Raw genomic sequence first — 15958 nt, forward strand, 5'->3', positions numbered from 1 at the left:
TCTAATTTGGAGTGTTGAAACTGATCAGATTTAGCCAGTAAATCTAAGTTTCCTTACCTGTATTTTCTGCAGAAAGGCCACTTCCATTATCGTGTCCACGAAATGGCAGATTTTGATCAGAGACTGCCTCAGTTTTTAGATCCCTCCAACTCCTTGGAACTGGGGAACCTAATAACTCATATTTCAAATTGCATTTAATTTGGGCGGAACTAAAATGTTGCTCACAAATCACGGCATTATTTACGTTTACTGTGTCAGCACGATAGCATTTTTGGAGCCACTGTCTTGCGATGGTCTTGTTCTTGGGGAATTTTTAATATTTAAAATTACTAGACTTGGCAGGCGTGCATCCATACACTGCACAAGATCTAGCTTTGCCCATACTAACAATAAGAAATTAATATTAAGGCACATGAAACATACAATTCAAGATCAAATTCTGCCACACGTGTAGACTCACTCGAAGATATGGAGTTGTTTACACGACCGGATGACGTCACTGAGTCAGCTGGTGGTTCCAATAATGTTCTCGTGCGTCTACCTATCTAAAAGTTATTGTACCATGGGGTCTATAGTCTGACCGGGCTTAATTTACGGCTATGGTGGGGCAATGGGAGCTCTACAGTTCTGCCACGTTTCCAAAAAATGAGATGTGAAATGGAAGTTATTGGTGTACAAGGCATCGCAAATACCATTATTTCAGATGTATAAAATTTCGACTTGTGTATATAGATGGCTGAATCAACAGTAACCATCATATGCATAAAAAAAAAAAAAACTATATAGTACCATACAAACATGGCATACATATTCAACAGTGTTGCTGATATCAACTGTAGTAACTTATAATGATACTTAGTGTATGTTTAGGGTGTGTAATAATATCAGCATTACAGATATAAGATAATGAGCATGGAAAAAAGAAATAATCTATTATCCAAAGTAAAAAAAAAAAAAAAAATAGTAGAAGTCTTGTGAGTGGCGGCAATACTGATGAACCCGGCCTGGCCAGGCCGAATAGCCTTATCTTGTAGTACCAGATGTTGCTATAATTATAAGATAAAATGCTCACATTTACTGGCTTTTACAGTAATTTCAAGGGTGAGGTATAATCGCATTCATAATTCGTAAGCCAAGCTAATGTGTAGTTTCTATTTTTACAAAATAGTAGGTATATGCCAATACCTAGGTGAAAAAAAAAAGCATTATTCACTTGCGAGCGGCAACTCTTCACCACCCAGCCTTGACATTGCTGGTGGCGACGTGACTGACCTCGTGCCACTCATATATTATATATATATATATATATATATATATATATATATATATATATATATATATAATTATAAATGACTTACTAAAGAATCAAAGGTAAGCAGAGAGAGAGAGAGAGAGAGAGAGAGAGAGAGAGAGAGAGAGAGAGAGATTAACAGAACAACAGTAGTGAAAACGTGGCAACACTGTACAGAAACGCTCGCCCCCCCACGGCCGTAAATTAAGGCTGGTCAGACTATAGCGACCAACAGGCATTATATATATATATATATATATATATATATATATATATATATATATATATATATATATATATACTAAAAAAGTCTAGTGTCTGTCACCAGATATAGAAGGGGGGTAGATCGACGGGCTCCTCGCAGGGAATGCCCTTTCCGGCTGTGATGCCAGGGTGAGCCCACAAAGTCCGTTTGTGAAAAATTGACTTATGAACATACATATGACATACCCCCATCTATTACAGATGAGGCAAGTGTCAAGTGTCTATACAGGTGTGGCAGGGTAAATCAAATGCAGAGAGTCAATTTCTTGGCGTTTACTCATTGGAGCCACGAATACAAGTTCTTCCTCTTAAGCGCCATTCCTTCGCTCTGTCAGGACCCTCATCAAAACAAACCCCCGAAAACAACTGACGATAGAGAAGCGCGAGGCGCGCATTATGAATGTTAACAGACTCCCTTCTCTTAAAAAGAAAAAAAAAAAAAAATCAAAGCACTTTCACAAAAAGAAATGAGGCAAATACTAACTGAAAAACAAAACAATGCAATTGAGCAATCTCTTACTATTATCTTAACATACATATATGTAATCACATTACATACACAAATATCCATTTTCAAAAATTCTAGCTATTTTCAATGGATTGACTCCCTTTTTAGTGAGCACATCTGCTAGCTGTGCTTTTGATTCTAACCAGAAAATCTTTACTTCCTCATTTTGTATCATTTCTTTGAGAATAGCTAGATCAATTCTTAATCTCTTTTCTGACACACTCTTTACTGAGTACACATTATCAAAAAGTGAATGATTGTCAACATAGAGCTCCACTGTCATTTTGCTTTCCGTGTTGTACAATATCTGAGACAACATGTGTCCTAGATAAAAGGCCATATCTACTGCCTCCACAGCTGCTAGTGTTTCTGAGGCCAGGGTGCTCTTAACAACTCTTCTTATTTTCTTGGCCTCCCAGTATAAAGGACAACTATTTCCATTCTCTCCAACAAGAAAAATCACAAAACCTCCAGCACTACTGAATCCATCAGGAAGATTAGCATGTGAAGCATCACTGTACACAGCCAACTTGCACTTGGTAACATCACCTAAACATGGGAAGTACATTGAGCTCTTAAAAGTACAGGCTTTTCTTAGACACTTGTTTGCCTCAAGCAAATCTTCTACTTTGGGTGTGTTTACTTTACAACTAAGTTCCAATACATCTGTAATGTAATGTATATGTATCTGTGTTGTAATGTACTATGATGTGTGTAGGTGATGGGTTAAATACTTGGGTGTCGTTGGTTCTTACACTTGTACCTAGTTACCTAGTTAATTGCTTGTTATGGGAGGGGAAGTGAGGACGACTGTGACGCGAGGCGTCGGGTCAGTGGGAGAGCAGAAGGCGAGCTGTGTAGTCGCCCCACACCTCGGTACACCAAGGGAATAAAGATCACCGGATTGGTGACTGCTTTTTGCTGAACACCACAAGCTATCTAGGCAGTCATGCCCGAAGACCCGGAAGACGTGAAGGCGAGCCCATCTACACCAACGCCATTTGACGCTAGACTCATCCCGGAGTTCGACGGTACAACGGACGTCGTAGAATGGGTGACAAGGGCCGAGATGTTGTGCGAGCTTCGGGGCGCCGCCTCCCAGTCCGTCTTACCGCTGCGCCTGACTGGTGGCGCGTTCGCCGTGTGGTCACAACTCTCTCAAGCCAGCCGCTGTTCTCCAGAAGCCGTGCGTGACGCCTTGTACGCGGCGTTCGCTTTGGACCAGTACGCGGCGTACGAGGCATTCGCTACACGCCGCCTCCGGCCGGGTGAGTCCGCCGACGTCTACCTGGCAGAGCTGCGGAGGTTATCAACTTTGTTTGGGGGAGTCCCGGAGCATGCCCTCGCCTGTGCCTTCGTGACTGGACTGCCAGATGACATTCGCAGAACAGTTCGCGCTGGATGTAGGGCCGAAGACCTCGACCTGGTTAGTGTGCTGGCCCGGGCTCGTGCTGTACTCTCTGATGTGAGTGTAGCTGCTGGTGTGGCTGCTGGAGCTGTAGTGACACAGGCTCGTGGTCAACCAACAACGGCCAGAGAGCAGCTTCACGAGCAACAAGTGAGAGCACCGAGGCGCACTCGTCGTTGCTGGAATTGCGGCCGGCCGGGGCATCTTGCTGCAGCATGCCCGTGGACGGGAAACGACGTAGGAGGGGACGCATCAGCGCCAGCGTTCTCCTCCGGAAACCAGTGAGCGGCGCGTTGCCAGTGGTGCAGCTGTTAGTCAACGGACGTCGTTGTCAAGTGCTCGTTGACACAGGCAGCACCGAGACCATCATGTGTTGCATGCGGTGGCAACCGCGGATCACCAGCGTAACGACCATCAGTGGAGACACGTTCCGGTGTACTGGAGTCGGCGAGGTGTCTGTGGAGACTCCTGCTGGCCTGTGTGCCAGACTCGAAGCACTGGTGGTGAGCCAGCCTCCCCTGGGCGCGGATGTTGTACTTGGCATCGCAGGCATCGAGGCACTTGGTGGAGTCACGGTGAAGTCTGCCTCTGATGTTCAATTCTGCGGCGCTGGACAGCGACGGTTGTGTGGCACCGCTGGCCCTGCGCCATTGGTGGTGGACGCCCCTGACTTCAGCGTGCAGTTCAACACAGTGAGTCGGACGTGGATCGTCACGTGGAAGTGGACGAATGGTGCTGCCCCTGACTGTCTCGGCAACACAGTGGAGCAGTACAACGTGCCCCTTTCCATGCGACAGGCGTTCTGCCAGGAGCTGGAGTCGTGGATTACAAGTGGTTGGCTTGTACCTCACGATGAGCAGCAGCACGGGGCACCTCGGGGGCTTCTACCGCTCATGGTAGTGCGGCAGAACAATGGCGGTAAGGTGCGGCCCGTACTCGATTACCGTGAGCTAAATGACTGCGTGACTGCCTTCACTGCCGACAGCGACGTATGCTCTGACCAACTAAGGAAGTGGCGCCGGCATGGAGAGAACGTGTCCGTCCTTGACCTACGCAAGGCGTATCTACAGGTGCGTGTAGATCAGCAGTTGTGGCCTTTCCAGACCGTGATGGTGAGAGGTTGGCGGTACTGCTTAACGCGCCTTGGATTTGGCCTCAACATCGCTCCACAAGTTATGAAAGCAGTTGTCAAGACCATCCTGGCTCAAGACTCTAAGATCGAACAAGCAGTTTTGCCGTACGTAGACGACCTGCTCGTGAATGAAGACCTGGTCAGTGCAGAGCAGGTTGCTGCACACTTCGCGAGTTACGGGCTGGAGTGTAAACAGCCAGTCCGTGTGGCGGACGGGGCACGCTTGCTGGGTCTACGCGTACGTCCGGTGAACGGGGAACTGCAATGGACGCGAGACAACGCAGTTGCCGCGCCACCGAAACAAGTGACCCGCCGTGCAGTGTTTGCGTGGTGCGGGCGACTGATCGCTCATTTGCCGGTGGGCGGCTGGCTGCGACCGGCAGTGGCATGGATAAAACGGCAGGTGAACGCTAGTACCCGGGGCTGGGACGACGTGACGGGGGATGACGCGCTGTGCGAGCAGATGGAGTACGTGTCAAGCAGGCTGTCCAAAGAAGATCCGTGCTGTGGGCAATGGTGCGTGCATGGAGACCAGGCAGTGGTGTGGACCGACGCCAGCTCTATCGCTGCCGGTGTTGTTGTGGAAACACCGCAAGGAGCTGCCATCGAGGACGCATGCTGGATTAGAAGAGATGAGAGCTCCCACATTAACATGGCTGAGCTGGACGCAGCAGTTCGTGGCGTCAATCTGGCCATCGCGTGGGGCATGCGAACCATCGATCTGCGAACAGACTCTGCGACTGTCTACCGCTGGATTGACGATGCGCTGAGTGGCCGGGCACGTCTTCGCACCAAGGCTCATGGGGAGATGCTGATTCGCCGTCGGATAGATGTCATCCGGCAGCTGGTGACGGAACTTGAGCTGGTCATGTCTGTGACGCTCGTACGCTCCTCAGAGAACCGCGCCGACGCCCTCACGCGAGTCCCAGGGGAGTGGGTGCGAGGTGACAAAGACGGATCGGCAGTGAGTGTAGCAGCGGTAGCAGCAGCATCAGCAGCTAGCAGTCGGTATAGCAGCGTGGCGAGTGTCGCTGACGTTCACATACGTGCTGGCCATCCCGGCGTGCGACGCACATTCTTCTTTGCACGACGTGACATCTCACGAGCAGTGACGCGTGCTGAAGCACGTGCTACTGTGCGGCAGTGTGAGGTGTGCCGCAAGATCGACCCAGCGCCGGCGAAGTGGCAGCACGGGTCATTGAGTGTGACTGAGACGTGGTGGCGTCTGGCGACAGATGTTACCCACTACCTCGGTAGCGCCTACCTGTCCCTTGTCGACTGCGGGCCGTCTCGGTTCGCTGCGTGGCGGCACTTACGTCGTCCACATGCGGACACCGTCGTCAGTCACCTGGAACAAGTCTTCTGCGAGCGAGGAGCGCCGGCGGAACTGCTCTGTGACAACGACACTGTCTTCCGAGGCCGGCGATTCGCAGCTTTCGCGGCGCGCTGGGGCGTGTCGCTGCGCTTCAGAGGGGCATACGCACCGTCTGGTAACGGCATCGTGGAAAGGAACCATCGCACGGTGAAGGTGATAGCAGCGAGGAAGGGCTGCTCCGTTGCTGAGGCAGTCCACCTGTACAACGTGACACCCCGGGACGGGGAAACTGTGGCATCAGCTCCCGTGAGTGGTATTTACCGGTACCGAGTACGAGACTGCGTGCGGCACGATCAGGTACAGCGTGCCGTTCAGAACTACACGGTTGACGATACAGTGTGGGTTCGGAGGCGGGGCGAGCGCTGCACCTCAGCATCGCAGCCCGGCGTCGTCACCAGGGTGAACTCGCCGCAGGTGGTAGAGGTTGATGGAGTCCCACGACACGTCAGGGACTTGAGACACCGCAGCAGCCTCTCAGTGAACGAAGCTGGCACTCCAGATGAACCGGGAGTAGAAGATGAACCCCCGCTTCATGTTGACGCGCAAAGCCAGCTGCTGCAGCCGCAGGTGGCTGAACCCCCACCTGAGGCACCACGAGAAGCCGTGCTTCGAAGGAGTACCCGTGAGCGGCACCCTCCGTAGCGATATTGTTGTGATCCTGGAGATCAGGGGGGTGTGTAATGTAATGTATATGTTTCTGTGTTGTAATGTACTATGATGTGTGTAGGTGATGGGTTAAATACTTGGGTGTCGTTGGCTCTTACACTTGTACCTAGTTACCTAGTTAATTGCTTGTTATGGGAGGGGAAGTGAGGACGACTGTGACGCGAGGCGTCGGGTCAGTGGGAGAGCAGAAGGCGAGCTGTGTAGTCGCCCCACACCTCGGTACACCAAGGGAATAAAGATCACTGGATTGCTGACTGCTTTTTGCTGAACACCACAACATCATATGACAAATCAGGTCTTGAGTTGGTACATAACCACCCTAGTTGGCCTACTAGACTCCGAAAATTCTTCTTTTCTTCTTCATTACACTCCACATTCTTATTAAGTCCTCTCATGGCACTCACATTAACACAGTCTAAAGTCTTGCAGTACTCATTTTGTTTAAGTGTTACACCAAGTTCATTTTGTACAACATTCATTCCTATGTATCTGAAAACAGTGTCATTTTGTTCCCTAACTTGAAAATGCCTCCTGATCTGAGCAATGACAATATTTTCAAATCTCTCAGTTCCTCCCCACAAAAAATCATCTACATGCATCAAAAACATTCCACACAGTTTTCCTTCACAATGCCAATACAATGCTGCAGGGTCAGTTTTCACCTGAATACATCCCGTCTTTAACAAGAAACTTCACTGTTAGATACCAATTCCTAGCAGCATCATTAAGGCCATAGACACATTTTTTCAATTTCCATAGCAAACTGTCATCACAACCAGCCTCATCAGGGGGAACAAGATACACTTCTCGCTCAAGGTGTTCACTTTGTAGGAATGCAGCTTTAATGTCAATGGAATTCACTGCCCATCCTTTGGATGACAATATAGCCATGAATGATCTCAACACTTCCTTACTCACTGTTGGTGAATCTGACTGAACCTTTTCTTTTTCTTCAAAACCTCTGGCAACCAGCCGTGCTTTCATTTTCTTTTTTCCTTCATTGGTTTCTTTTTCTGTTACCACCCATCGAGTAGATAATGCCTTTTGACCTTTGTTTAGCACCTCCTCAAACACACCAAATCTCTTCCAGCTCTTCAGTTCATCATCTTTTGCTTTATCAAGTTCAGTCTGTTTTACATTTTCACAAGCCATCACTATTTCATTGGGTTCTTGCACTTCATCTCTTTCCACAACTGGTGTCCATTCTTCAACATCACTATTCCAATCAATGGCTGATACATGTCCATTTTCATACTCAATATTCCTCCAGCTACTATATTTTCCAGTAGCTTTTCCAGCACAACTGTGTACAGTAACTGTCTGCCACTCATCTGAGTTCTTAGGTAGGAATTTCACTCTCTGTCCAATCTTAGGAACACTTTTCAAGCTTACACTATCCTTGGGTGTGTTCACAACTGGAGACTGGTCCACTTTTTCCTCTTCCACTGTTTCACTACCACTTACATCTTTTTCCATATTTTCCACTGGATTTACTACTGCCTCAATCTCTTTCTTGTCACTTCTGATTTTGTCTTCATTTTCCTTTTTATGCCTTAACATACCCAGTAGTGCACTCCTCCCTTCTGCAGTGTCTCTTTCAAACCGGTATGGCATCTCTTGAACGTGTGTTTCATGTGCTCTCACAATATTGGATCCATACTTCAAGATTACTGTCTTACCATCTTGACCAATAACTGTGGCTGGGCCTTTCCATTCCTTTTGTTCATCTCTCTTAAAGTAGACATGGGCTCCACTTTTATGGACTTTACCACTGGATCTCACTTTGTGCCTTAGTGCTCGTCGTATCTTCTCTGAAGTCTCAGCAGCAATGAAAGCTTTCCTGGCAGAATGACTGGCATTGAGATGTTTAGCCACCACTTCACTTGTTGTACCTTCAAGTGCCGGAAGCTCGTCACTCAAAGTACACGGTAGATTAGGGTCACGCCCGTACACGAGTTGATATGGGCTGAAACCAGCTACCATCTGAAGACAGTTTTTTGCATTAACTGCCCATGCTAAGGCCACCTTTAAAGACAAGTCTGGTTGCTCTGCTACCATTTGTCAAGTGTCTATACAGGTGTGGCAGGGTAAATCAAATGCAGAGAGTCAATTTCTTGGCGTTTACTCATTGGAGCCACAAATACAAGTTCTTCCTCTTAAGCGCCATTCCTTCGCTCTCTCAGGACCCTCATCAAAACAAACCCCCGAAAACAACTGACGATAGAGAAGAGCGAGGCGTGCATTATTAATGATAACAGCAAGTATACAATGCGCAGATGACATTACACAAATCATAACTCAAGCAGGCAAATCAAGAAATATGCTAACAAAAAAAGATAGAGAAAGAAATGATAAACATAAATGACTTTGAGAACAAATGGAAAATAAAACCAATACATCAAAATTTACTATCCTCCCCATAGCTTTGTTAATGGAAAACACTGCATTATAAGTTTACATATATATATATATATATATATATATATATATATATATATATATATATATATATATATATATATATATATATATATATATATATATATATATATATATATATATATATATATATATATATATATATATATATATATATATATATATATATATATATATATATATATATATATATATATATATATATATATATATATATATATATATATATATATATATATATATATATATATATGTATATATATATATATATATATATATATATATATATATATATATATATATATATATATATATATATATATATATATATATATATATATATATATATATATATATATATATATATATATATATATATATATATATATATATATATATATATATATATATATATATATATATATATATATATATATATATATATATATATATATATATATATATATATATATATATATATATATATATATATATATATATATATATATATATATATATATATATATATATATATATATATATATATATATATATATATATATATATATATATATATATATATATATATATATATATATATATATATATATATATATATATATATATATATATATATATATATATATATATATATATATATATATATATATGTATATATATATATATATATATATATATATATATATATATATATATATATATATATATATATATATATATATATATATATATATATATATATATATATATATATATATATATATATATATATATATATATATATATTGTGAGGGCACTGCCTTGTTTCCCCTTTAATTTATTATTTTATTATATGCCCATCGTATGGCGGCCCCAAGCGCGGGCTGTCGCTGTTCCGCTGTGCGGCCAACCACCCTCTCTTTGTTTCCACCATCTTGTTGTGCCTGCGAGCATCGCCTCAGTACCAGGGTAGTCTTCAGCTGAGGTGGACACGGACGCTCGTCGGTCTGGCACAGGGTAAAGAGAGCGATATGTTGCTGGACTTCTCTAGGTGCTCGCTGGTCCTGAGGAAAGTGTAGCCGGTTGAGGGCTACATTTCCTGTCGTGCGTTCGTCCACTTGGGTGTGGCGACGCGGAGGGACGCGTTATTGTTTCGTCCTGTTGTTGCTGTTGGTGGCTGTAGTCACCAATGTGTTTTGGTGGGCGGCTGTGTGCCCCAATCATCTTTTGTGTAGTACCAGTAGTATACTGTATTGTAGTGGTTGTAGCCACGCACACTATTGAATGCTGAGAGGCTTCATGCTGGCCAGTGGTGCGTAGATCTCGTCCGTCAGACTTGTCTGTGACAAGTATCTGAACTCCGTGTATGGCTGTTGTCACCCGTAGGTGGTGTCTGGGCTTGTGTGTACACCACCGGATGTGCTGTACATCTCATATATTGTAACATAACATAACATAACATAACATAAATAATAGGATGACAAAGGGCCACCAGGGCCCATCTAGGTTATCCTGTATCAGTCGCACAGCGACCTCGTCATCAGTACTTAAAGATACACTTACAAGTACACAATACATTATATACTAATTCTAAATATTTGGCCCATTAACAGGGGTAAGTCCTGCAGCGAAATCTTTTACAATTTGTGGTCCCCATACATGGGGATCATGTCTTGTTTAACTATAGTAAATTTTTTATAAAAACTATCATGCAGCGCTATACATAATTATAAATCTAATAAATTTAAGTGCTTATCTAATCTGTTTTTAAACATTGTCAAACTAGTGCTATTTACAACCGTCTCTGGCAATGCATTCCAGAAGTCTACCACCCTATGACTAAAGAAATATTTTCTTATATCTACCTGCAGCCTTGCTTTCTAATCTTCCTGCCTGTAGTAGTCGTAGGCTAGGGGTGTCAGTCTGACAGGTGTTAGGAAGCACTTGTCGTAGTAAGATAGTATAGTAATATACCGCGTGTGTTGTCCCGGCCTGTGAGTTATCACAGTCTGTGGACAAGGCGTGTGGAGAGGCATTAATACTTCATAGGGAAGTGGCTGGAATTGTCCTTGTGGGTGGTTTCTCTAGGGGGTATTAAGGCCTCGCCCTGTTACACATAGCATCTACCATTTATAAATTCTACTTGGTTGGGTACAGGAGGAGAAGCAGTTGCTGAGGAGATTCCTTTACAATGGGGAAAGTTATACACTGTTGGCGACCTTGAAAGAACCTGAGGGTTACGGCTGCTGTGATTTATAGTAGTGGGAACTCTGTGGAGTGTTATGTTCCCCACTGCACTGACTGTAACAAAGCTGGCAATTTTGCCGGGATAACACTCTAGTGAGCTGTAGCAGTTAACCACAGCCGTGGTGTATGTAACAAAAGTGGCGACCTCGCCAGGATAAACCAAGTGGTTTTTATAGTGGTGTAGTGTATTGTGTGGGGCATTATTACTTATGTTATTTATTATTTGTGAGAACAAGTCCCTGTGAGCACCATGGAGGGAGTTACTGGCCTTTTCACCTCACCAATGGAGGGTGAGGGTGCGAGTGTGAGCCGGCGAGATGCTAACGGTGACTCACCATGTGGGTATGATGAGTCGTTGGCCGCGCGTGGGAGCAGTGAAGACGCACGTATGTCTCATGATAACGGACGTGGCGGTCCCAGTGAAGGTGATGTGGGATACATTACCCCTGGCAGGAGTGTTGGAAGCAGGGGAGGCTCCCGACGATCTAGTCCAGCAAGCAGTATTGCTGATAGTGTCCAGTCAGCTGCCAGACTGGAGGAACTGCGATTGAAGCTGGAAATGAGGAAAATGGAGATAGAAGCAGAAGAGAGGCGAGAGTTGAAGAGATTAGCTGCGGAAGAGAGGGCTAGAGAAGCGGAAGAAAGACGAGAAATTCAGAGACTAGCAGCAGAGAAGGAGGCTAGAGAGATGGAGATGATGAGATTGGAGATGGAGAGAGAAAGGGCAGATAAAGATAGAGAGTTGGAGTGGGAGAGAACTCGCCATGCAATAAGTACGCCTGGAGTTGTTGGTAGTGTAGGAGGAGGAGGAGAACAGAGTGTAGAGCGTATTTTAGTTCAAAGTCTCCAGCTAGTCCCTGAATTTGATGAGGCTAAAGTGGCTGAATGGTTTGTTCGCTTTGAGAGGAAAGCCAAGGAGTTTGCTTGGTCTCGAGAGAGATGGGTAGGCTTGGTTGCGAATAAACTCAAGGGAAAAGCCTTGGAAGTTTATGATAAAATGTCAGCTGATGATCTGGATGATTATGAGGAGTTTAAGGCTGACATCTTGCGGGCATATGAGCCGCGACCAGAAGCCTATTGCTTGCAATTCAGAGGAAAGAGGAAGCGAGCAAGTGACTCCTACCTCGAGTGTGCTCGTTCACTGGAGCAAGTGTTTGAGAGGTGGATTGACTCTCTCGAGGCCCTGAAGGAGTTAGTAGTTATGGAGCAGTTCATTGATATTGCTGATAAGGAGCTGGTACCTCTGTTGAGGGAGAAGAGGTTTAGGACTTTGAAGGAGGCTGCTACATGGGCTGATGATTATGTGTTGGCCCACCGTCCTGTGCAGCAGCCTGGGAGTTGGAGTCGTAAGGAAGGTGGTCCTAAGGGAGGCCCAGGGAGTGGTGGCAGTTCTTCCTCGGGCTCTCCAGGCCATTTTAGGCGATATACTGGATTCGGCAGTAAGATGGGTTTGGAAAGCCCCAGGCCCCACCCTCCTTCTTCTGCGAAGGATGGGACGGCGGGGAAGGCGGCCCCTAGAACTCCCAAGTATGATTACCAGCCTACGTGCTATCACTACCGAGGAAAAGGGCATTTTAACTTCAATTGCCCAAAGTTAGTAACAGCTGAAATTCCCAAGTCCTCGCAGAAACCAGTTGCCTTGCTGGTGTGGCCAGACAAAGTTTGTGGTGATGAGTTGACTGCTCCTTCAGGCTTTAGAAGTGAGAAGGCACGGTGTGTGCCTGAGTTGTGTTTGGAGGAGGGAGAGCAGGTTGGTCTACCTGTTCCTCCCCGTTACCACGCTCGCACCTAAGGATAGTGAGCTCGACTGGTGCCGTCCTTTCCTGTGTGGAGGCACGGTTGAGATTGAGGGCACAAAGTATCTCGTTACCGTACTGTGTGATACGGGTGCACAACAGTCAGTGTGCCAAAATGTCACTGGGAGGAAGATGACATCTAGCAAGGCAGTGTTGTGTCATGGACTTAACACTGTGGAGGAGTTCGTGACGGCTGAGATGACGCTGTCATGTCCTCTTGTCACTGCTACGGCTCAGGTAGCAGTGGCAGACGAACTGCCAGTCGCAGGAGTGGACTTCCTGCTTGGGAATGATTTGGCTGGTGTTCGTGTATGGATCCCAACCTCTGATGAGGATGAGGTTGCTGAAGAGTCTGGGCCAGTGGTGCAAGACTCTGTAAATGTTATTACCCGCTCTCAGGCCCGCCGGGCTGAGAGAGAGCCTGTTACTACCCAGGAGGCTGCTAGCAGCCAGGTGGGATTGACTCCAGATGGGAGTAGCAGTGCTGATGTGGTGGAGCCAGTGTTGGGCTCACCATTGAGTTCTGGTGTAGAGGCTGACGGTGACGGCGTGAGTCACTTGTTAATGCACCGGACTCGGCTTTGGGAGTTGTTGCTGAGAGTGAGGACGGAGTGTTGGGTGTAGCTGAGTTGTTTGATGGTTATCCTCACTCTGCAGAGCACTCCGGAGGGAGCACTCGTGCTGAGTCGCTTCCTGGTGTGGAGGCTGAGGGCTCTGATGTTCAGCACAGGCCCCAGCATGATCAGTCAGTTTGTTGGAAGTTGGCACCCAGGGTGGGGAGACTTCCAGTTCTGCGGGGGGGGTTGGAAGTTTCTCCCCCTGTGGAGCATCGTGGAGGCAGGGAGCGAGCTGTTCCCTTGCCTGGTGACTGCCTGGCTGGTGGTGATGATCCTTCTGAGGACTCACTGGATCACATGGCAGGAGCGGAGCAGCCTGGGCCAGCTCTCCGTCCTCGATGCCGTGTGGGACGTAGGGTTGCAGCGTTGCCTCAACCCCATGACCCTATAGTCCCCCTTTCTCTTACCCAGCTAGAGCCTGCAGAGCTCATTCGTAGGCAGCAGGAGGACCCGGCGTTGGCCTCCTTCTTTGCTCGAGTGGGTGAGGGAAGTGAGGAGTTGGAGGGCAGGGAGGAGTTTGTTTTGCATCAAGGGGTGTTGTGTCGTAGATGGCAGGAGAGTGACGGTGGTGAACTACTGCAAGTAGTTGTGCCGCATAAGCTGCGTGAGGCACTTGTGCTGTTGGCACATGAGGGGCCCATGGCTGGACACCTGGGCATCCGAAGACCGTCGCCGCCTGCGTCGCAATTTTGGTGGCCCAGCATGTCTGGAGAAGTAGCCACGATTCTTAAGTGCTGCCACACTTGTCAAGTGGTGGGCAAGCCTAATCAGACACCCCCTGTGGCACCACTCCACCCCATCCCTGCTGTTGATCCTCCCTTCACGAGGGTTTTGATTGATATAGTAGGTCCTCTGCCTACTACCAGGGCTGGTCACAAGTATTTGTTGACCATAATGGATGTTACCACGCGGTACCTGAAGCAATTCCCTGAGAAGCACTCACTCTAAGGTGGTGCTGAAGGCTTTGTTAACCTTCTTTACACACTTTGGATTGCCAGCAGAGCTGCAGTCCGATCAGGGGACCAACTTTACTTCAAAGTTGTTTAAGGATACGATGACTGCGTGGGGATCAAGCATATTGTGTCCAGTGCTTATCATCCACAGTCTCAGGGAGCCCTGAGAGACATCATCAAACCCTCAAGACCATGCTCAAGAGTTTCTGCATGAGAGAGATAAGGATTGGGACGAGGGTGTCCCTTTGTCTTATTTGCGGTGAGAGAAGCGCCCACTGAGTCCTTGGGTTTCTCACCCAATCAGCTAGTGTTTGGACACCGAGTGCGTGGACCGCTCGACGTTGTTCGGGAGGCTTGGTGTCAGCCGTCGCCTGAGCGCCCTGTCTCACTGCTTAAGAGCCTCATGAGCAGTCGAGAGATTAGCCAAGGCATTAGAGGTGGCGCAGGCCCACCTGTGTAAGGCCCAGCAGAGTATGAAGGGGTATTATGACCGAAGGGCCGAGTATCGGAGTTTTGCCCCTGGAGATGAAGTGCTCGTGCTGTTACCACTTCAGGGCCAGCTGCTTGCTGCCTGCTATAGTGGCCCCTATGTTATAGAGAAGAAGGTAGGTGACCTCGACTACCTGGTGGTCACTCCTGACCGGCGCAAGAGGGCTCAGCTGTGTCACATTAACATGCTGAAGCCCTATTTTCATTCTACTAGCCAGAAGGGCTCTTTTAGTTCTGCCATGCAAGAGGCATCTTCAGTTTTAGTTTTCTGCCGGGAGGGAGAGGCTCCAGAAGTTATTGGGCCTGAACCTGTTGTTCCTACAGGGCAGTGGGAACAAAATAGCCTCCATCTCTTGAAAGAGAAGATTGAACACTTAGGGGATCAGCAAGATGAGTTGCTTCGGCGGCTGAGGAAGTACTCCTCTGTGTTTAGCAGTGTCCCGGGCAGGACACAGTTGATAGAACACGATGTTGATGTTGGGGACGCAGAGCCTGTCAAAGTGCCCCCCTACCGAGTAAATCCTATAAAGCAAGCAATGGTGGAGGAGTTGGAGTATATGCTTGAGCATGGGCTCATTGACTTACAGTCAATGGAGTTCCCCAGTCACCCTGCAGCCTAAGCCTGACGGCAAGGTCAGGTTTTGTATTGACTTCAGGTGGGTTAATGCTCTAACAAAAGTAGATACTTATCCCTTGCCCCGTGTAGATGACTCTGTGGACCGAATCGGATCAGCTACTTTTATCACCAAAGTGGACCTTGTCAAGGGATACTG

The 15958-nt window shown here is 46.6% G+C and overlaps 1 protein-coding gene across 1 annotated transcript; it reads left to right on the forward strand.

Annotated features, from left to right (window-relative positions):
* The first annotated feature begins 3839 nt into the window (after nt 1–3839).
* Nucleotides 3840–6620, forward strand: LOC123498225. The gene has a single exon (XM_045245388.1). The coding sequence runs from the start codon at nt 3840–3842 to the stop codon at nt 6618–6620; it is 2781 nt and encodes a 926-aa protein (XP_045101323.1).
* The last annotated feature ends 9338 nt before the right edge of the window (nt 6621–15958 follow it).

The sequence above is a fragment of the Portunus trituberculatus genome, chromosome 47 (assembly GCF_017591435.1).
Source record: "Portunus trituberculatus isolate SZX2019 chromosome 47, ASM1759143v1, whole genome shotgun sequence".
NCBI classification, from domain to species: domain Eukaryota; kingdom Metazoa; phylum Arthropoda; class Malacostraca; order Decapoda; family Portunidae; genus Portunus; species Portunus trituberculatus.

What these genes read in the sequence shown, in the direction of transcription:
- LOC123498225 (XM_045245388.1), top strand. Translation starts at nt 3,840, where the DNA reads ATGTGTTGCATGCGGTGGCAACCGCGGATCACCAGCGTAACGACCATC.